The 21,599-nt window shown below is 42.4% G+C and overlaps 2 protein-coding genes across 2 annotated transcripts in view; both read right to left on the bottom strand.

Moving 5' to 3' along the window:
• Window positions 1–645: 645 nt before the first annotated feature.
• On the bottom strand, window positions 646–13,874 carry scaf1 (SR-related CTD-associated factor 1). The gene is made up of 6 exons (XM_054758696.1): window positions 13,715–13,874; window positions 7,940–11,427; window positions 7,450–7,532; window positions 4,440–4,754; window positions 3,248–3,376; window positions 646–2,558 (listed from the first exon to the last, which is right to left on the bottom strand). The coding sequence occupies exons 2-6, from the start codon at window positions 11,355–11,357 to the stop codon at window positions 2,400–2,402; spliced, it is 4,104 nt and encodes a 1,367-aa protein (XP_054614671.1). The 5' UTR covers window positions 11,358–11,427; window positions 13,715–13,874; the 3' UTR covers window positions 646–2,399.
• Window positions 13,875–14,266: 392 nt separating this feature from the next.
• The window catches only part of abcc1 (ATP-binding cassette, sub-family C (CFTR/MRP), member 1), a 44,064-nt gene continuing 36,731 nt past the window's right edge, over window positions 14,267–21,599 (bottom strand). The window contains exons 30-31 of the mRNA XM_054758695.1: window positions 18,304–18,498; window positions 14,267–16,680 (exon numbers count right to left, since the gene is read on the bottom strand). Of these exons, the coding sequence (XP_054614670.1) occupies window positions 16,572–16,680; window positions 18,304–18,498 (304 nt within the window). The 3' untranslated portion in view covers window positions 14,267–16,571. The remainder of the gene's footprint in view (window positions 16,681–18,303; window positions 18,499–21,599) is intronic.

The raw sequence follows: 21,599 nt of genomic DNA, 5'->3' as shown, positions 1-21,599 counted from the left end.
CAATCATAAATCTACATTTCAATCATACTTACAGGTGAAATGTTTGTCCACAGCCTTTGAACTGGCGATTTGTGCAGTTAAAAGCTGCACATGCAGGCATCTTAAATCGAAATTTGTGTCCAATCCGAATTAATGAAATAAGTTCACCACGAATGCAAAAGCTTGCCCGAGAAGTGTTTCTTGCGAGTAGCAATATGACGCACATGATTTCACCTTATCACACATGGATGATTAAAAAAAACCCATCATGTTTCTTGACACAGGAAAATATGATTTTACAGATAATCGCCACATGATTGTGCATCTAATATCTCACTAAATTGATGAACAGACGCATTATGATGCGCGAGCAAGTCAGCAGTAGAAGCCTTTTCAGGCTTCTGATTGGCCGAAATGCACATGCCATCTACTGTGCGAAGTTGTGACGTCAAGCTACACAGATAATATGCATACACTCCTGATAAAAGTTTTAAGACCAGCTGAAATATTGCAAGAATTTACATTTTGCATTGTTGGATCTTATAGAGGTTCTCAGTCGAGCTGCAAAATACAAAAAGAAGAAATAGGAGCGAGACAAAAAAAATATGAGTAAGCAATTTATTGCATACAATCATAAAACTGAAATAGGCTATTCATCAGCTGATCAAATGTTTAAGACCATAGCTAAAAACACCTGACACCCCCCTAAAATAGGTACAAATGTAAAAAAAAAAAAAAGAGTAATGAGTAGCTGCACCATTCATCACCTCAAAAATTTGATTGGGCAGGAAGCTAGTGGGAATGTTGTTGCAGGTGGTGAAGATGGCTTTACGGAGGGCATCCTCTGTAACTACATTTTTGTAAACGTCCCTTGCCATCCTTCCCCAAATGTTGTCAATTGGATTTAAATCAGGGGAACATGCAGGATGGTACAAAAGAGTGAGGTTAGTCCTTTGTCTGTTGAAAAAGCCAGTCATTAACACACAGACGAGGGCCTTCAGTCATGAGGGATGCCCCCTGCAACATCTCTACAGAGCCAATTGCCGTTTGACGCCCCTGCACAACCTGAAGCCCCATTGTTCCATTGAAGGAAAAAGCACCCCAGATCCTGATGGTGCCCACTCCACTGTGCCATGTGGAAAACATCTCAGGTGGGATCTTCTTGTCATGCCAGTAACATTGGAAGCCATCAGAGAATAAAACTTTCTTCCATCTTTCAATGTCCCATGTTTGATGCTCTCATGCAAATTCCAAACAAGCGATGTGGCGAGGAAGACGTTTTTTTGTTGTTATAATCCTTCAGTCGCAGATTCCGTCTGATGGTTATTGGACCATAATCTACACCAGTATGGGCTGAGGATCATCCTGTCTTGATGGACAGCCAATCTGATCTTCCGGCTCAGGGCCCGTGACACTTTTTTGGGTGTACTACTTGACATTTGTGTTCCATAACACTCACGATCTTTTAAGAAGTTTAAAATGACTGTCTTACTGGGTCCAAACTCGTCAGCAATGGCGCGCTGCAAAAGGACTTTATGCAGCTCAACAACCCGCCTGCATTGAAAGCTTTTTTGCTTTTGCCATCAAGAGATCACGCCAACGTAAATACCTGACAGAAAATTAGGTTGAATCCACATTTTTTTCCCAAAACTTTGGCATTTAGAGCCTGTGGTCTTAAACTTTTGGTCAGGTGACAAACAGCCTATATCAGTTTAATGGTCGTTTGAAATAATTTGCTTACTCAGAATTTGGTCCAAATTTATGCTTGGCAGGACGGCACACATATACGAATGTATGAGAAACACAGACGTAAAAATATTTCGTTACAAACCCCCACATTATGCAACAGTGGCAATAACATGCTTATCAGCTGTCACTTTTGTAATTAAATACTACACACAATAAATAGGCACCGAGCACCCTTTATGATTTGCTCATCCAGTCATATTTGTATGGGATTTAACCACATTCTCAAAATCTGTAACCCATGCAAACGAACGAAGGACATCACAATCTGAAAACGGAGTGTCGACAGTATTGGAACGATCATAAATAAAAGTCCAGCTTGCATACTATTCGCAAAAAGACAGTGGATTAAAGCAAATATGATGTCTTTCTAATATCCCGCAAGAGATAAGATAAAAATCTTAAAATTCTGCGATCGCTAGAAACAATGTAAAGGATGAATTGATTGCATTTTCAAGGTTGTTGAGACTTTATTGGAGTACATGGGCTGATAAGTTTTCACCATCTTTTCTATACATGACCTGTTGTTATGGGACATATTTACAGTGAAATAAAGCGATAAAATGGATGAAACATGATGTAACATGAATACGGTAGGCTAAACAATAATAAAAAAAAGCACAAAACAATCAGTGAATGTCCACACGTCAGTGACCAGGCATTTCAACCTCCTATCAGGCAGAGGAATGCAGTGATCCCTGCTCCCTGTCATCCCTCTCTTCCTCATCCATTTTGCGGCCATGTTTCCGGAAGTATTTGTAGCGCTGGACGTACAGCTTGACGAGATTGCTGACCTTGACGGGGTTGATTTCACCGGTACGGCTGTGGCAGATCTGAAACAATGACACAAGAATAAATAGCCTGATACAGCTAAAAGACATGGATGTATACCTTAAAACACATGCGTTCCACTGTGGGAACACAATGAAGTGATGCAGCTCTGTGATGCAACTTTAAATAACTGCATGCATCAGGTAACATTTTGCATGCGGGGCAATCTCAGCCTGCCTTGTAGGTTATAAATTGGTAACAAATGATATTGTTTGCATGTACATTAGTGTGTACTGGCATCGTCAGTCTGGTGCAATTACATTGTGTATTCCGCATGTGTTACTTATGTTATTTATGGTTGCATTGTGAGTGGGATTGGATGGGGTGGATTTGGGATGATAAGGTCTGGTGGTTTTGTGAGGTGTGAGTAAGAGTGTAAATATCAAGGTGATTCACTGCGTATAAAGAACACCATGGAGAATCAAGGTGAAGTTTGCTTCTGACTACTTTCTATGCAACTCAATACAATACCCATGGAGGGTAAATGAGATGGGGTTTCTACCAATAAACAGCCTACGGTAATTCTGAAGCTCATAAGCACAAAGTGGCGGTTTTGGTTTTTGGTTCCCCCTCCCCAAAAAATAAAAAAATCAGCAAGTATATGGGGCCACAAATACTTAATTGCTTAAAAGTATGAGATGATCTACCTCATATATATAATTGTATAAGATGTGTGTGTTGTCCGGCTGACCTTGTGAACAGCTTTTCTGAGGATATCTTTGTATTCATCCTTGTTGATGTCTTTGCGCTGATAGTAGGGTTTGATAGCAAGCTTCACTTCCTCTACTGCTCGCTCCTGCGTGTGGAGCTTCTTCAGGTACTGTGAATTTAATCAAAAGGACAATTTCATACATAAGACAATCACAACTAAAATAAAAATCATATACATGTAATTGCTTTCACAAAACTGATCAAGGGTTGGGTAAGATATCCAAACATGATCAGCAACCTACATTTGTCTGGAGCCTGTCATTTCTGTCAACAGACAAAAAAACCCACATGGCTTTTGCTCTTGAGCAAAGCAGAGGGACTTGTTGGTATTTATCTGCTTGAAAAATACCAAGAATAGAATAATTCATCTACCATCTATTGCTTCACAAGATTGCACTTTATCTAATCACAAGACTACAGCGCTGAACACCCAATGTGTCCAACATGTAGCCCGGGGGCCATTTTCAGCCTGCAGCTTGATTTTGGCCTTTGGCATATTGTAAAAATGTAATTATTAATTACATTACTAATAAACTATATTATTAGATATTACGCTAATTTGCTTTGTTGTCTATAACACAAAGCTAAAATGTTGTCATGAGACACTGTATTGGTTTAAAGCATCTTCAATGCACAAAATGTGTCCAATCAAACAACATGTGTTCAAAACATCATCACTTCATGTCCAAAACCCCCAACTATCTCTTTAACTTTTTTTTCACAAAAAAACAAAACAAAACAATATGGCCCTCGCATTCTTTGATATAACGACGCCATATTTTTACTGGTATGGTGGAAAATATCCAATTTCCAATTTTGTAATTAGCTTAGTCCTGCCAACTAAGCAGAAGTACCAAAAGTGAATGTGGGTAAAATTTGTTACGGTCTTATGGTAAATGGTCTTTCACTCGTGTAGAACTTTTCCACCTCCAGGGCACTCAAAGCGCTTTGACACTGCTAGTACATTTACCTACTTACGACGCAGCATCGGGAGCAACTGGGAGTTCAGTATCTTGCCCAAGGACACTTCGACACGATCACGGGAGGACGGAGGATCAAACCCGCAACCTTCAGGCTGAGAGACGACCACTCTACCCCCTGAGCCATGCCGCCACTTATATTACACACATTATAAAAGTAGTAAGTATTCTTGTAATAAATTTCAACTTTACCTTATCAGGGTCTTTACTTTCATTGTCCCATAAAGTGTCTCTAGAGCCCCCCGTCCCTGGCAGCCCCACAGGCAGCATAGGTGGAGGAGTCTGTGCACATCCACTGCCTAAAGTAGGGTGCAGGTGAGACGGTGGGGTTTTGGTGCAACCAACTAAGGGCAGGGAGCTCTGGAGAATGAACTGTGCTGGGCTCAATCCATGCGGCGGAGGGAGCGAAGGAGGAGGAGGGGGAGGTATCTGTGAGGAGGATGTAGAGGTGCCTGATGGAGGAGGTGCATGTGGCTGGGACTGGTTCTGGTTGGCTTGTGAGAGGATCTGCATTTGAGAGAAATGAGAGACCAAAGTTACTACAAGCAGGCTTGTACTACATAAACTTACTACCCTATCCAGACTGAATTGATTGACAAGTAGAAATGATCAGACTGGCCACAACTTTATGCCCACTTGCACAATATCCAAACAAGAAGTCTGAACATATTTTGCATTAACCTGGCTTCTACCACAACGACTAACAAAATGCACAAATGTATTATTATTTTTGCCACTGGAAGATTTGTGCATGTACAAAAGCTTGATATTCATTTTAGTCAAGACATTGAAATTACCACACCAGCTCTGTTAGATATGTGTATACTGAATGCACAAATGGGGGAAGCACCGATTCACATTTTTCCACTTCCGATCCAATCCATACACCTGAATTTGGACACCTGCAGATACCAATACTATACGCATACCAGGGCTCTGCTTGCTTTCACATTATTATTATGGCATCGTCTACAGACACTATAAGACACAGACGGACCAGTCAGCAGTTGATTTACTGAATGAAATAAGTGTTACTGTCGGATGCAACCAAAGAATATCAGCAAATGTAGCTAGAAGAATGAGTGAATGTAGCTGTCGCCACATATTCAGCGCCGCACACACACCCAAAACCACTCATCCTGACACATTCACAGCTTCACAGACAGTTGGACAACAGAAACTCTCAATATCGTACATAAATTCCAGATAGCTACATTGTCATTATTACTGATTTTTTTTTTATGATACCGTAATAAACTCCTCTCTACTGGCAAGTATGATACTATAGTGAATCAGCGGGTTTGTGTTGTGTTTAGATTTGTGATGCCCAACTGTTTTGTGTGGCTGCGAACGCATCAGGCAGCGTGGAAACGGCTCAGCAACATTCGCTGATACTCTTGCTCTTGCTAAATTTGCTGACAACATTAAAGCACAGACATGTTTTATGGATCAGAAATCTCCACCTGTGATATAATACATTTCTGATACGGGAATCACACTTATGTCAACAAACTGCTGAGGTTCAAAAATCCGTTATCGCCCATTCTCATTATCTTTTTAGCCAAAGCCACAAGTAAATGTTCAAGGCCAGTACGAAGGGCATCAACATACAGTAAATAGGTTCCACTGGAATGTTGAGTTTGCATTTACATTGCAAAAAAGGATATCATTTAACAATGTGTTTATGATTTGTAGTAGTGTATAACTGCATTGCCTCATACTGTGAATTTTGTCTAATATTTGGACATTGTTATGCAACTAAACAGGACTGTATATAACGGATGCCAGCCTGTGCGGCTGCGCAAGCGTACGTTGGTAAAACCTCCCTCCCTCTGCCTTATAAGAGCTGCGCTAAACGCGCGGTCGACAGTCCGGGCTTTTGGCTGAGCGGTCAGCGCCCTCGTCTCCCTTTACGACTGCTCCTGTGTTCGAGCCCCGCAGCGAGCAGTGTGAAGCAGGCTGGTTACATATGGACAGTACATGTATGCCACACATGCTATTAAAATCAATGTCTTAACCGCCAGTGTATGGGGCAGAGCCTATCTTGGCAGGGTTTTGACTGTCCAATTAATAATTACCCCTCGAGGTAGCTTAGGGGACAAACTGGTACATTTTGCTTATTTGATGTTTTAGACTCAATGTATGTCAGTTTTATTTATATGAAAGATTGGAGGGATTTGCTTTTGATCATTATTCTTTTAAATTCCATGACCCCCGCTATTGCAAGGTGTATAGAAAACAAGATTTGCATGTATAGCTACACTCTTAAAAACCTGGGGTCCAAATCGACCCAATGACATATTATAACTAAGGCTGTGAAATGAGTAAAACATTTAATCAAATTAATTAATCATGATTAATCATCAGTTAAAAATTATGTATGAAATATGCCCACTTGTGAACCAAAAGATATTTGACAGGGCATTGGTGTGTGTGTGTGTGTGTGTATTAACAGCTCCAATTAACTGAAAATTTAATTCAAGCTAAAAGATAGCACACGTCTGAAATTTTTTTTGCCTAACATGAATCTCTTTAGTAGTAGCACAATTCAATCACACTTGAACTGTGCTATTCCGAGCCATGAAGAGGTGTGTTCAAAGTCACCAAGGTCCACAGAGGTCAGGAGAACCAGAGTGCACAGCTGGAGGAGTCGCCCGCCACGGGAGGAGCCGCTGCCGTGACCGGGCAATGTACACAATGTACTTTTAAAACTGAAACACACACGCTCCTCTTCTGCCTCTGACGAAGTGTCGTTCCGAGAAGGTGCAGGAGATACATATATTGTGTTGGAATTGCACTGATGTGTTCAGGTCAGAATAAAGTAAATAAAATAGCATCAGACTGTGTCGGGACGCTCCACTGTGATTCCATCTGCTGTCATAACAGAGGTGTGACTTGCCATGATGTAAATGCGTTAAAAACGCAAAACATGTTAAAGTAACTGATTAAATGAATTAGTTCCGCCATTAACGCTCTATTTTTGACAGCCCTAATTCTAATGCTTTTCCCATGAATACTTAACGCTAACCCCACTAAACCACAAGGGGCAGCAGAGCTTCGTCCCAATTACATTTCGGCGTCAGTCTGGTTCTACTAACTCGCAAAATGCAGGACCATAAAGAAGCATAGTCATACATGCAAAATAGCTCCCAGTAGGATAGAGTGCAATCGAAATGTATGTTATGTACAGATTTCCTTTCACCTGGCTGGTTGCTTGGATGAACTCTTGTGCTTTTGCTCTGCTAGCAATATTTGCCTCCTCCATTTTGAAGAGCAGGGCAGTCACTGAGGAAGAATGGGATAAATGATTATGGACGGTATGAGATATAACACGTAAGAAACAGTTTTAACTGGGTGTGTAATCCAAAAATGGGCAAATTAATGGGGTTGTGAATGCTCAATCGCAAATGTGTGGAGAGCCACTGTGTTATTATAACGTCATTTCTAATCATTTATTTTTGAAATTTGTATTACACTGCTAAAGTCATTAGTTTAATTATAATTATGCAGCATCCCATTGAGAATGATTTTATTAATTCCCTTTTTACAATTTATTGTATATATTTGACATTTCAGGGCTAAGCAACCCCAGAGTTCAGATACTAGCTTTGCCCCTCGATAAGAGGCTCAAATACAGCCATATAAAAACTTCACATTTTTCTAAAATCAAGTCATTGATGGCATATACTCACATGCAAGAACTCCTCCAGTTGTGCAGTCAACTCCTGTCTGCAGACTCCATGGGAGGACAGGAGCTGCAGGAGGTGGAGGCGGAGGAGGCTTACTAGCAGATGATGATGACACCGAGGAGGAGGAGGAAGGGTCTGATGATGACAGAGGTAGAGAGAGGGAAGCCAGCCCACCCCCTAATGACGAGGACGAGGAAGGAGGTGAGGCTACAGATTTGGGCGCATTGTCCGAAAGAGGGGGCAGGTTGCTCGGTGTAGATAAGGTGATACTGAGGCCAGCCCCCTGGGGCACAGATGTGCTGGCTGGACTGGATGGGGGGAGAGGGGGACTGGTCTGGGTCGGGCAGTCCTCAGCAAGGAAGGATTGCTCTGGAGTCTTGCAGCTGCTGTCCACAGTCTGAGAGTCTGGTGAAGACTCCCTTGTGTCCCGCATGGGAGCCATCGACGGTGGGGGTGTGTGTGGAGGTGAAGAGGAGGGTGGGAGCAGACTTGTGAAGGAGGACGACGAAGAGGAGGATGACAGACAAGGAACGGGGCCAGCTTGGCCTGTGAGTGGACTGACAGACTTGCTTCCATCGCCGCCAGCGGAAAGACCCTCTAAAGAGGCCGCAGTCCAGCCTTCAGATGGCGCTTTTGATTTAGCTGCATCTTCCGTGGCCGTGCCTGTTGTGCCACCTTTTTCCCTTACCTTCTTGGCCAAGCGACGGCGGCGCTTGGTTGCCAATGTTGACGAAGGAGAGGACGTAGAGGAAGAAGTAGATGTGATCGAGCCGGGCTTTGTTTTCTTAGATTTCAGTCCCAAAGGACTGTTTAAAGAGGGTGGTGGTGCTGCCAGGCTATTACGCTTGCCCATACTGGCCAGATCTTTAGCGCGGACTCCTACTGACAGAGGCTCAGAGCAAGGTTTAAGGAACGGCGACCTGCTCTCGTTGTCTCTGCAGAAGACTACTGCAATTGAACCACCGACCACAGACCCTCCAGAGCCCCCACCAGTACCACCTGAACCAAGGAGGTCCATACCTAGCTTACCGGAACCAACCGATGTCCCGGTGGTGCTGCTCACACCCTCACGCACCAAAACTGACACTTTGGACTGAAGTTTGCTTTTTCGACTGCTGCCGTCTTTCTTTTTGCTAGTGCGACCTAAATCCTTTTTGGTGCCTTTATCCCACGCTTTGTCTTTTCCCACCTTCCGATTTCGCTTGGCGAGAGGAAGGCCCGATGAGACGGGGGCAGACTCAGTGGTACCTGACAGTGAGGAAAGGCATTTGCTTTTGGTCTTATTAGAAGAGGAGGACGAGGAGGAGGACTGAGTTACTTTCTTTAACGTGCGTCCTTTCTTTTTCGGGCGATGTCGTTCGGTCTTGGGGGTGGTTTTGGATTTGGGGCTGGGGGCAGGTGGGTCTGGGGGCAGGACTGGTGGAGGTGTGTCTTCCAATGACGGATAGTCAGAGTCCAAAGCCTCACCATCCAAAGACAACATGTCTATCTCCAGTTTATCTGAATAGCGGTCAGACTCGTAGCTGTGATACCTTGGGGGAGACAGCGACTGGGATCGGCTATGACAAGGTCCTCGGTCCGCCTCCTCTCCACCAGAGTGCCATCTTCTCTTCTTCTTCCTCTTGTGGAGCTTGTCCGTGTCCTGTGCAGTCCGACAGGGCGAGGCTTGGGTGAGTATAGGAGAGCCGGGTACAGTGGTGGTGGTTGTGGTGGTGGTGACTGTGATGGTTCGCTTGATGGCAAATAGGTCGGAACCATTAAGGTCCTGAATAGATGGTGGAACAACCGGACGACCATCCCGACGTTCCCTCTGCCGGTCTCTGTTACCGTCTCTTCTCTCCCTGCTTCTCCTTGACCTCTTGGAGATGTCCCGCTCTCTGCTGCTTGAGGGATATCTTCCCGTATGTTTCCTCTCATCCTTTCTCGAGCTGGAACTTCTATCTCTTTCATCTCTTCTACGACTGCGGTTTTGTTTGCTCTCCCTCTGCCTCTCTGGCTCAGTTTTTCGGTCTCGGTCTCTGCCCTTGTCCCGGTCTCTACCTCTGTCTCTCTCTTTATCTCTGTCCCTGTCTCTATGCCGCTCTGCAGAGGGGCTAGACAACGAGTGTCTACTGTGGCCTTCTCGTCTTGAAGAGGTACGTGACTGTGAGGCCTCTGGGCTACTGTGATGCATTCTCTTCCTCTTACGACTGCTACTCCTGCTATTTCTCCTACTTTTACCTTCCTTATCGGTCTTGTCCCCTTGCTTCTTCTCTCTACTCCTTTCTCGATCTCCATCTTTGTCTTTCCTCCTCTTCTTTCGTTTCTCATCCTTATCCCGAGCCTTCCTTTCCTTGCTTCGATGTCTGTTTTGGTCCTTGGAACTTTTCGAGGACTTGCGATTCCTGCTTCCTTGCTCAGCTGCAGGTGCGAGAGGAGACGGTGTGGAGTCAACAGGGGGCGAAAGGGGAGGCGGCGGCGGCTGAGAAGACAATGGGGACGATCCGGGACATGAGAGATATCTTTCCTTCCTCTTGCTGACTAGTTTCCGTCTAAGATCCTCCACTCCAACTACAGGCTCATCCACAGGCTCTTCCCAGTGACCGTCTGCGCACACAGACACAAATCCATCCCCATCCAGCACCCGGAGGATGCGTTCTGGCTTTGGATCAAAAAAGGTGATCTTGGGAGAGTTTAAGGTAAGATGTTCTCCTGATGTTCTCTTGCTGCTAATGTCTCTTTCAATAGCCACAACAATCTCCCCCTCCTCAATCTCAGAATTCTCTGAGTCAGCTCTGTGACCTCGGGCTTTGGTCGTGCTGTAGTCCACCCGCCGCCTATGAGGGACCTGGGGAGCCAAAGGAGGGCTTGGTGGATCAGTGAAAATGTCAGTCGAATCTGGAGGTTCCTCTTTCTCCTCATCAATTTTCTTGTCTTCTGCCATTTTGTCACTCTCATCGTTACCATCTGATGCCGGGGAACCAGTTGGGTCAAACGGGTCATACTTTTCTCCCTCGTCTTCTTCCATGTTTACATCCTTTTCCCCTTCAGTAGGGTGGAAAGGATCATAAATCTCCTTGTTCCTACTTTCTTCGTCATCATCATCAACAGTTGACTGCAATACAGTGCGAGGAAAGGACTCTGCTAAGGTAGATGTGGACATGGATGGGGCAAGGGACGACATTGCTAGAGGGGCAGACGTAGAAGATACCATTGCCACTTCTGCTCGCCGAGTCTGACCTTTTACATGATTCTGAAACACTGATGAGTTGGCACAAGCAGAGGACGATGTCGATGAGGGCGAAGACCGATCAGGTGATGGAGATGACCGAGAAAATGAGGGGGAGCAACGAGGAGGGCTTCTGGTGATATCTCTTTGGGATATGGGTGAAGATGGGGCAGCAAGCCTCCTTTTGAGGCCTGATGCTGATGTCAGGTCCATGGGTCAAGGTGGACCTAGAGGTTAGAAGCTAAGGGAAAGGCCACTGATTGATAAGAAACCACACGCCAACCTGGTAAGGAGAGAGTAATGCACTTGTTAGTTACTTTTTTTTTGAAAGACTTAAAATATTCATGCAACTGTGGCTCATGAATTGGATTGCACAGATTTAGTTTGAATGAAGGTAAGGATTCTTAGAAAAATAAAAAATGTCCACTTTTTCAGAAAATGATCACCATAGACAAGCCCCCATTCATACGATGCAATGTTTCCACAAGGCTGTAATCAATCTGTGGCTGTGGGTTAGGGTGGGAGAAGCTAGGTAATGGCATAGTCTAAGACCCTGTCCACACGGGAACATTCTTGGTGGGTTGAAAAAAAGCTGCGTCCACACTCGGGGTGGGAATCTCTGGCCACCTCACGTTTGCGATGCGATGATAAAACGAATATCGATGCATCTTTTTTTCTGATCAATAGTTTGTCAGTTTTTTCATGCATATTTTTTTTTTTATATACAATTTATGTTTACGCACTGTGTACTACTAAAACAAAGCATATTTGTAATGATCCACAATTAAAATCAACATGAAACAGATGAATTTACTTCCATTATCTTATAAATGCAAGGTTACATCTACCAACATATTTCCCATTGCACCAAACCAGCAGGAAAAGTAAAGTGCACCAGTAGCAGCATGTATGAAATAACAAACTTCAGGATATTCTGAGAAACCAACATAAAAAAATCTGCCATTATTCACAAATCAATAATTGACTTCTGAATTCAAACTAAAACCCAGAGCATAGAATCTCTGACAAAATAAGATTTTTGCTGTATAACAAAGTCAAAAACAGCTTTCATACAAAATATAGATTTCTGTACCAGCGGCTCTCATACAAGAATAATGCTTGCAGATGTCAGTATATTATGAATAACCAAAAAAAAAAAACAAACTAGGCTGCCCTTATTCACAATTGCACGTTTGCTGCGATGGGACGTTGTATCTGGGTTCCAAAGTGCGCAACAAAGCATGAAAGCCCTGCTTCTCAACAACCGAATACAGCCACAAATCCTTCACAATAAAAGTTGCGACTGACTTTGTGATTTGCTTCGCCTTTTCCGAGTTGGGTTGAACATTTGTTATCACCTGTTCGATGGTTTTCTGACTGGCAGCAACTTCAGCTGGCTGTTTTTCCTCCTGGTTTGGGTGGAAACGTGCTATGTGGTTTCTCGTATTTGTCGTGTTCCCAAAATATGTGAAGCTTGTATGACAAAGCTTGCATATTGTCTGGCTCTTGTCTAGCTCATTTTTACCTTCAACTACGTGAAAGCCAAAGTGCTTCCAGCGGGTGCGGGTCGGAGTTTACGCTCAGCCATTTTGGAACCACATGACAACAAAACATCAGGAAACAAACAAATTAATATATATTGGGAAACACTAGAATGTCTTGTTTACATGTTGGCTGAAAATTGCTGCCTGTACTTTACTGAAACAAATGTGCATAATGCATGAAGACAATGACATCAATTTAAGACGACACCCCTTGAACTGGCTGACTCTTCCACATGAGCAATTGTTGAGGCAACCGAAACTAGTCATTGTTTGCACATTTACTTGTGACTTTGGCCAGAGACATAAAGAGAATGGGTGATATTTAATGATTTATTTCAATCTACAGCAGTTTGTTGACACAAATGTCCTCCATTTGTGCATTTCTTTTATTTTGACCCCCCTTGGGTTTTCAAGCGGTCGAAAGTGATGTGTTGTCGACATAAAGGAGACCGACCTAAACAGGTCAAACTATGTATTCTTTCAGTTGGTTTCCGCTTTGACCTGACTTATCTGCATTAGTACAGTCAATAGCGAGTAAAATCGAATGGGTACAGCAATACATTAAGTCACTTTTTTTAAAAGAAGCACTACTTTCTAGAGCTAGAAACCATTTTATCTTGTTTCTGTTGCTCTTCATGCCTTGCTGTTTTTGTCTCTCTGTCCGGGTCTTTCCCTCTTGTCAGAGCAGACTAATTCCAGATGTAAGACAAATCTGAAGTATGCTTTGGACATTTCTTTGACGATAAACAGACCATGGCTTTGTTTACATGTAAATACCACGTAGCTGCGTTAGCCACTGTTAGCATCAATGCTACATCGTTGCGCTTGCCGCATTGGTTTAATGCACTGAAACGCACTTTAGAGCATTACTCATAACCCAGCCTCACCACCACACACACGGGCATAACACATTTAACAACATTGCCAGGAACTTGTCACATCACCATGCATTGATCTACCTAGCTGATTTAGCTGAGGGAGGCTAGCTGGCTAATTGAGTAACTAGCGCTTGTGTACGCAAATTACCTTTTTTCCGGTTATGTCCAATTTAAGAGCCCAACTTGCGCACTGCACATAGCTGCATCTTTTTAATCATACGAAATAAGAGTGTTAAAATCAGCTTTAATGCCGTTTTAAAAGAGCAACAGCAGCCCATTTTCACCAATCGCCGCCATTTTCCTCTGCCTCCAGCCGCAAGACAGAGGATTATGGGAAATGTAGTGCGCTTACAAGTTTTGCTTGGCTTCCAGTTATAATACTTTGGATATTTACGGCGTGTATATATTTTTGTTTTTCTGTTTATCAACAACTTGCACAGACAAATATATTAATACATGATTTCTACTATTTTGACAAAAACTACAAACTGGGGTAGGACGATTGACGCATAGTATCAATGTCAACTATCAATATTAGGTTGAGACTAGCATGAGTGATATTTTTCAGTTGTCTTTTTTTGCTTATTTTCCCAAACGTCTGTGTGTCCTCTTCCGGCGCAGGCTTTGTATTTTAATGCATCATTGAAAAATGATGTTCACATTCGTATAACAAATGAAAAAAAGTAAACCAATGTGTAAACATTGCATTTATTTATAACTGATAACATATACAAAGAAACATATACAAAGAAATATCAACCATTTACTCCATAATACATTTGTAACGAACATTCTTTAATCTCCACAGGCTTTGCATGAGCAACAACAAAATAAGTTACAATCATCTTTTGTAAAGAGAACAGAGCCTTGATTGACGGCAAACAGACACACACTTAGTAAATAAAGGCTATTTTTGATAACAGAACATCGACTGATTAAAACTAGACAGTCGTCTGTGAAGCTGCAACAAACACATAATTTCTCCCCCACCTCAGCGACTGTCTGAGCACCAGCATCCATACTGTTTCGTGAGGAAATGAAAGCACATAATGCCATATCTAATGAGACTTAAAAGACAACATGACAAACATCATATAAACATTGGAGAGTCTGCTGGTATCAAAATCACACATCTACCTATTCAATAATCAATTTTTTGTTGTTTTTTTCATCACCAGGTGTTTCTAGTAGGGGTGGGCGGCTCAATCCAAAACAACTGAGGCATCGAAACCAAGGGTAGTATCCGTATCGGACAGAAGCGAAACAGGTACTAGCTACTACTCCTTCAGTTCTCTTCTTTTTGTTTGCCTAAAATCTTTTACAGATTAAAATAGATTCCTTCTTTTTGCAGGGGTTACATCTGGTACCATCAGCAAATGGCAAAAAATGTAAAGTAATTGATACACCCCTAGAAATGTCTATTTTTGACACATGGCCTGCTCCAAAATTGGCCTACTTGAAGAAAAATTATAATTCTTTGACCAAAAATGCGTCTATTTGCGGGGGAGTGAATGCTGAATCATGAATGTGTGTAAATGTAGTGCATAATTATGTTGAAGAAATTAAAGGGAAAATAAAATCAATGATCTTTAAATTTTTCGAGTAAAAAGTATCGGTATCCTGTGTAGTGTGGCCCCGTACTCATGTCGTATTGCTCACCCCTAACATGCCAACCTAATGTCAAATCAAACTTTGTTTTCTCTTTGCTTTCCTTACAACAACAGGTAAAACATGTCTTCAATATTAACAACACTGCTGCCGATCTGCTTGCTGGTACTTTAAACCAAAGAAATCTCAGTAGTTTACCAACAAATAAAGCCATATACCGTCTCTAAAATGTGCACTAAAATATGGGGGCAAAACTCTGCAGATCAAGCAATCAAACTATATCGACCAGAAATACTAAAATCGTATTTCTCCGATTTGCTCAAGGCTTCCAGAGAAAAAAAGACGACTGTACTTAAGCTCCACAATAGAATCAAGTACATTTTCAATTTAACAAATTATCACTAGACCACAATAAAGCTGCTGAACAGAGAAAACTCAATAAATAAATAATGAAGCACATAAAGTGGCAGAAAAGTCGAATCTGTCCTCCAGATCCTTTGAACTTGTGCGTTTGGGGTTTATTATTAAAACAATCAACAGCAAGCAGATGTTTCTGACCAAGCAGCTGCCACTCTTCAACCCTTGCTGCCGACGCCCTGAAGGTAAACCTGAAAACGGTCTAAAACTGTACGCGACCCTGTCCATCCTAAAGAAGTTAACATTCAAATAAAACAAGTGCTTTTCCCTGCATACTTAGCACGGCCCAGCTCCGTACCACGTCAAAATACAATGGAACCCTTTGGAGTTCACAGTGGATTGTCGACATAATGGAAAGCAAAACTAGCCATTGTTTACTAGAGAGTAGTTATGCTGCTGTTGTCATTTCGCTCTGCTTAGCAATAATGATGACGTTAACAAGACTACAACACATGTTGACATAAACCAACCCATTTTTCATAAAATTGACCCCGCTGGCTATCAAATTTTATGTCAACAAAAGCTGTCACACATGTATGTTTATGTCAACTTAAGCGGGCATTTCTTAGCAATAAGATGAACATGGTGGACTGGGGCTTGATGTGTTGTTCGGGTTTGGACTCTTATCTTTTTGAAATCTGTCCCCATCAGCCAAATGTTTGATGAGGGAGTTTGCATCACTCCATTTGTACCTTTGCAGTGTAAACTATTTTTTACTGTATATAGTTCGGAACTGGGCAAATCCTCAATATGGCATTTTGACAGTGGGACACCCATTTTTCAGAAACGCGTACACAGGGTGCAAAATAAAAGCTACAGAAAAATCCTTCCCACCTTTGACAGAATGACAAGCAGGAGTTGGGTTGCCTTGAAAAAGCAGGTAAGGAGGCGCTCCGTCTTTGTCAAACTGAAGATAACAACTTAAGTCGCTCTGGTGACTCTTTCGCAGAGTCAATTTAGAGGAATGGCGCCACCAAGTTTCAGGCCAGCCCAGAATCCTTGGCCATGTTGTAGAAGGCTCCCCTTCGAGCGATGAGACTGGAAGGGGAATCAAATTCGACCATTTCGCCTTTCTCCAAAACCAGCACCCTAAAAAGGACAATAGTAGTGCGATTCTTAGTACAAGCAACAGTACAGTCGTACTATACAGATACTCCCGCTATCGCCTTGTTGTATCTTTTTTACAACCTCTTTTCATTTGGAACGTCGACTGTTCAGATTTTGCACATACTGTACTGTATCTCACAAGCAATATGTGCACACCTTACAAAAGCATTGTTAGCAAGTACAGCTAAGCAATGTACACAAAGTACTGTCTCGGGCTGGCGATATGGACCAAAACTCATATCCCAATATATTTAGGTTGAATATCGCTATATACAATATTTTTAAAGCAAAGTGCGTTTAGACAAAATCAAAGCCAAATATGCCTGTCAAATTCCATCCATCCTTTTTCTATGCCGCTTATCCTAATTAGGGTCACGAGCTTATGCTGGAGCCTATCCCAGCTGACTTCGGGGGAGAGGGGTACACCCTGGACTGGTCGCCAGCCATTTGCAGGGCACATATAGACAACCATTCACGCTCACATTCATACCTATGGACAATTTAGAGTCGCCCATTAACCTAACCTGCATGTTTTTGGAATGTGGCACGAAAACCGGAGCACGCGGAGAAAACCCACGCACGCATGGGGCGAACATGCAAACTCCACACAGAGATGCCCAAGCGGAGATTCAAACCCAGGTCTTCCCGATCTCCTGACATGCGAACCACTCGGCCACCGTGCGGCCCCGGGCTTGTCAAGTTGTTTTATTAAAATAAATACTTAACAAGGGGATGTTTTTTGAAATTATAAAGCTTCATGCAAGATGTACATAAAGTAAATATCAATATTTAAAAAATATCAATATATGGCCCAGCCCTAGTATCGTATATGCTGTATATACTTGTAGTATAGAAATGTTAGATCTGTAACCTATGGCTCACTTGTTATGAGTAAAACTTATTGCTTTAAAACATGCACAAAATATGACTGAGCACACACAATCTCTCACTAGCTCGTGAACAACCGTTATAAAAGCTCATTCAGCAGTACTGTGGCTCCCCATTATTCACAATTCCGCATTCGTGATTCCGCAAATTCAAGGATTTTTGAGCCAAGTATTTTTTTATTTTTTTTGTGGGAAAACTCGTCTTTTTGTGCTTTTAATCACACAGCACAAACCAACAGGAGTTGATCACATTTGATCACATGGTGCAACCAAAAATGAGACAAGTGGAACACACAATGTAACTGTACCACACGGACTATGTGGGTATCAAAATTAACGCTTTTACACTCATCTACATGCAAAACAATACTATGTTATACTAATGTATCACTGCCCTATGATTGGCTAGCGACCAGTCAAGGGTGTACCCCGCCTCTCGCCCGAAGTCAGCTGGGATAGGCTCCAGCATACCCCCCGTGAGCCTAGTCAGGATAAGTGGCATAGAAAAAGGATGGATGGATCGATGGACTAATGTATAACCCACAAGGCATGCTGGGAAGCCTACATGCACACTTCCCACAGGAAGTTACCCGGCATTTTGATATCACATTAATAAATATGATGGTGTCTTCAAACATATCTGAACAGTGAGGCTTCTCTGTAAGAGAAGTATGTACTTATATGTTTAATCTAATAAGGCCTATGTGGTAAATGGTACCTTGTGTAATCCATGATGGTGTTCAGGCGATGAGCTATGGTCAGGACAGTGCATTCCTCAAACTGAGAGCGGATGGTTGTTTGTATCAGGTTGTCAGTTTCCATGTCGACAGCAGCCGTGGCCTCGTCTAGAACAAGAATCTTGGTCTTTCTGAGTAATGCTCTGGCTAGGCAAAGCAGTTGTCGCTGACCCACGCTGGATGGTGAACACACACACAGACGCACTTACAAAGTTGTGTGTACATGACACAGTGGAACCCACTTACTGAAAGTCGACAACTCGCCTATGTGGACCACATCATCAAGTCCTGGCCCAGCGTGTGCTTTAAGTGCTCAAGTCAACATCGACATACATGGTAGACCGCTTTTGTCGACACAAACCTAATTTCTATTAAAAATGAGTCAGTTTGCGTCGACATGTGCTGGAAGTATTTTTAACTTCACTATCGCTGAGCAGCGTGAAACGTCAACAGCAACATAATTATTGTCACGCTACACAGAATTAAAATGTGTACACAGTGACTTCCTGTTCAGTGCAAAGTATGCTTCAAAATAAAAGCATAGCTGTATTAACCTGTTTTTCCTAACACAGCAACTAGCGATGTCCTGATCCACATTTTTTGACTTCCGATCTGATTTTTTTTTTTCCCTCCGTAGTCTTGCCGATCCGATCCTTTTTTTTTCCTTTTAAATAATCTTTTGTTTCAAACATAAATTTGTGAAATTTAATATGGTTATGAAAATAGCTCTTCAAAGCATTCAAAATAATTTTGTTTGGCTTTTGGAACAAACCTGCAAGTCGGGTCCCTAATCCAATAAAAACATCCAATAAAAGATAAAATTGGAAAAAATGGGCATGCAAAATATTTTTAGGGTAGGACTAATCATTTGACGGTTAAAGATCAATTTGTGGTCTGATTTAGAATATATGACATTTTTCCAACGCAACAGTAATTTATTGACAGTCCCTAGTATAAACAACCAGCGGTTAGAGCAGCACGTCCCGTGCGAGCTCCCCGCACAATGACACAGCAGTCCGGACAAAGTGAAGGGGAACTACCGCTGTAGCTACGGAGCCGAATATCCAACGTCCAACGTGAAACAAATTTCACCACGGTACACCACGGACATGTCAGCATGGTGGTGTTGTGTTTTCTTCTTCTTGCGGTTGGCGGGAGTCGAGTGGCAACCAGCTTTAAGGGGGAATTCCCGCACCTTCCATGTTGGAGTGTGGCCCAGAGTTATGAACATTATACGGCAACCGGATTGGCCCTCTCTCTATATTATCCAATCTTCACAATACAGCGGATCAGCAGCCGATCCCGATCCTGAAGACATCCCTAACAGCAACTAACAAAATCCACCTACAGTCAAACTTGTCTATAGCGGCCACTAGAGGGAGTCTGCAAAAGTGGCCGCTATAGACAGGTGGCCTCTATAGACAGGTTGGCGTCCAGTTTGAATGTTGACCAGTAGAGGGAAAAAAAAGAAAAAAAAGGGAAAAAAATAAAAATAATAATTATGACCAGTAGAGGGCACTGCGAACTGCGGATAAAAGTTGTACAGCACTACTAGGCTTGTTATTATCATGGTTCATGATTTTAATCCTGAACATGCATATGAGTCAAACAGTAGCACATCACATAGTACAATTCACAATTTTGCATGTCCAAAATGGAGTAGGAAGAAGCAAAGCTTATTTAATCCTACCCCTCATCAGTTTCACATCAGTTGCAATACATTTATTCACCTCTTGTTCTTCCAAGTGTACTTTGTAGGTCTACATGACAATGTAGTGCAATCACAGCCAAGGTTTTTACTTACTAAAAGGAAGCTAGAGGCTTAATAATAACTGATAGAATAAATCCACGACCCACAGAACAAAGCTGTGCTAGTAATGTCTTACGTTTGTTTTTAATATTTTACTTTTTATACGGCAGAGTGTCATTACAGCTTTAGTTCATCAGGAAGTGACGGGAAGTGACGGTGGGCGTCCCGAGCAGGAGAGCTAGGCTCAGTGCTAGCTGTGAGTTTGGAGAGAGTTGGGAAGTGTGTTTATGTCGGCGTGGATGTAAAGTCCTGCAGTGTTCTCTGCTGTTAATAAAGCCATTAAAGTGCATCGGCGACGTGAGTCTCTCCTTCCCCACAACAAGCGGCATTACAGTATTGACCAGTGCACACCAGGAAATAAACGGTGTCATTTGTTACAGGGATTGGCTGGACAGCTATGTAGTGGGGCTTGTTTAACCTTTGCCTTGTGGGCAAGCAGGAAGGAGAGACGATGCTGAGAGATGTGTGTGTGTTCTGAGCTGCTGTCTGCTGTCTTATTCAATAAATAAAGCTGGCAGAAGCAACAGGAGAAGTTTCCTTCTTTGCTTCGGAGCTGAATAACACTGACAAGTTAACAGACTAGTAGCGAACGGAAAAGAAGACGGCTTTTTTTGTGTCGAATACAGAAGATGAGGACTTTGATGGATTTGTGGATGAGGATTGATGAAAAATAACGTGAGTACATTCTAAAATACTTCAATTAAGTACAACCGAACTCAGTTTTGCTACCGCTGCCGCATGCATGCTAGCGTATGTTTTTCTTTTATTGTAGTGTCGCTGGGAGCACGTCGTGTTCCCAGCCTACTTTGCGGTAATGTTTGGTCTTAAAGTTACATGTTTGACCAGGAAATAGCAAGCTCAAAAGAAGATGGCTTTTTATGTGGAACAACTGACAGTTTGTGTGGATTTTGTGAATGATTGTGACTGAGCTAAGACTCAGTAATTAAAGTCTACACACGACGGCTTCATTGATTGAAAAATGAAACTTTTTCGTGCATTAAGCTTCTACTTGAGTTGGTAATTTGGCCGCTATACGCAGTCAGATATTGACCAAGGGAGACAAAATGGGTGGCCTCTGGCCGCGTTGGACAGGTGACTGCTATACACAGGGTCTATAACATGTAAATTTGCTGCGGGGGATTTTTCAGTGGCTGCTATAGGCAGGGGCCGTTCTTTAAAGGTGGCCGCTAAGACAGGTTTGACTGTATTTAATTTTTTTGAAGTAAAAAAAAAAAGTTTGCGCATGTACAAAAGCTTTATTGTCATCGTAGTCATGACATACAACAACATTACCACCTCATCTCTGTTAGATAAGAGTATAAAATACAGAAGAATCAAAATTAAAATATACATGAATGGAGTAAAACGATATCAACAAACTGCCATAGGTTAAAAAAATCATTCATTAGCACCCAATCTACTTACGGTATGTCTTTGGCTAAAGTCACAAGTACTAAATATGCAAGC

The sequence above is a fragment of the Dunckerocampus dactyliophorus genome, chromosome 18 (genome assembly GCF_027744805.1).
Source record: "Dunckerocampus dactyliophorus isolate RoL2022-P2 chromosome 18, RoL_Ddac_1.1, whole genome shotgun sequence".
In the NCBI taxonomy this organism is placed as follows: Eukaryota; Metazoa; Chordata; class Actinopteri; order Syngnathiformes; family Syngnathidae; genus Dunckerocampus; species Dunckerocampus dactyliophorus.
Note: the sequence above shows the minus strand (reverse complement) of the source record. Positions and strands in the feature narration are given on the sequence as shown.

What these genes read in the sequence shown, in the direction of transcription:
- scaf1 (XM_054758696.1), bottom strand. Translation starts at nt 11,357, where the DNA reads ATGGACCTGACATCAGCATCAGGCCTCAAAAGGAGGCTTGCTGCCCCA. An exon ending in TCATCCAAGCAACCAGCCAG is followed by an intron (nt 4,755 to 7,449) that starts GTGAAAGGAAAT and finishes TCTCAAATGCAG; the next exon opens with ATCCTCTCACAAGCCAACCA. An exon ending in TCAGAAAAGCTGTTCACAAG is followed by an intron (nt 2,559 to 3,247) that starts GTCAGCCGGACA and finishes TCATTGTTTCAG; the next exon opens with ATCTGCCACAGCCGTACCGG.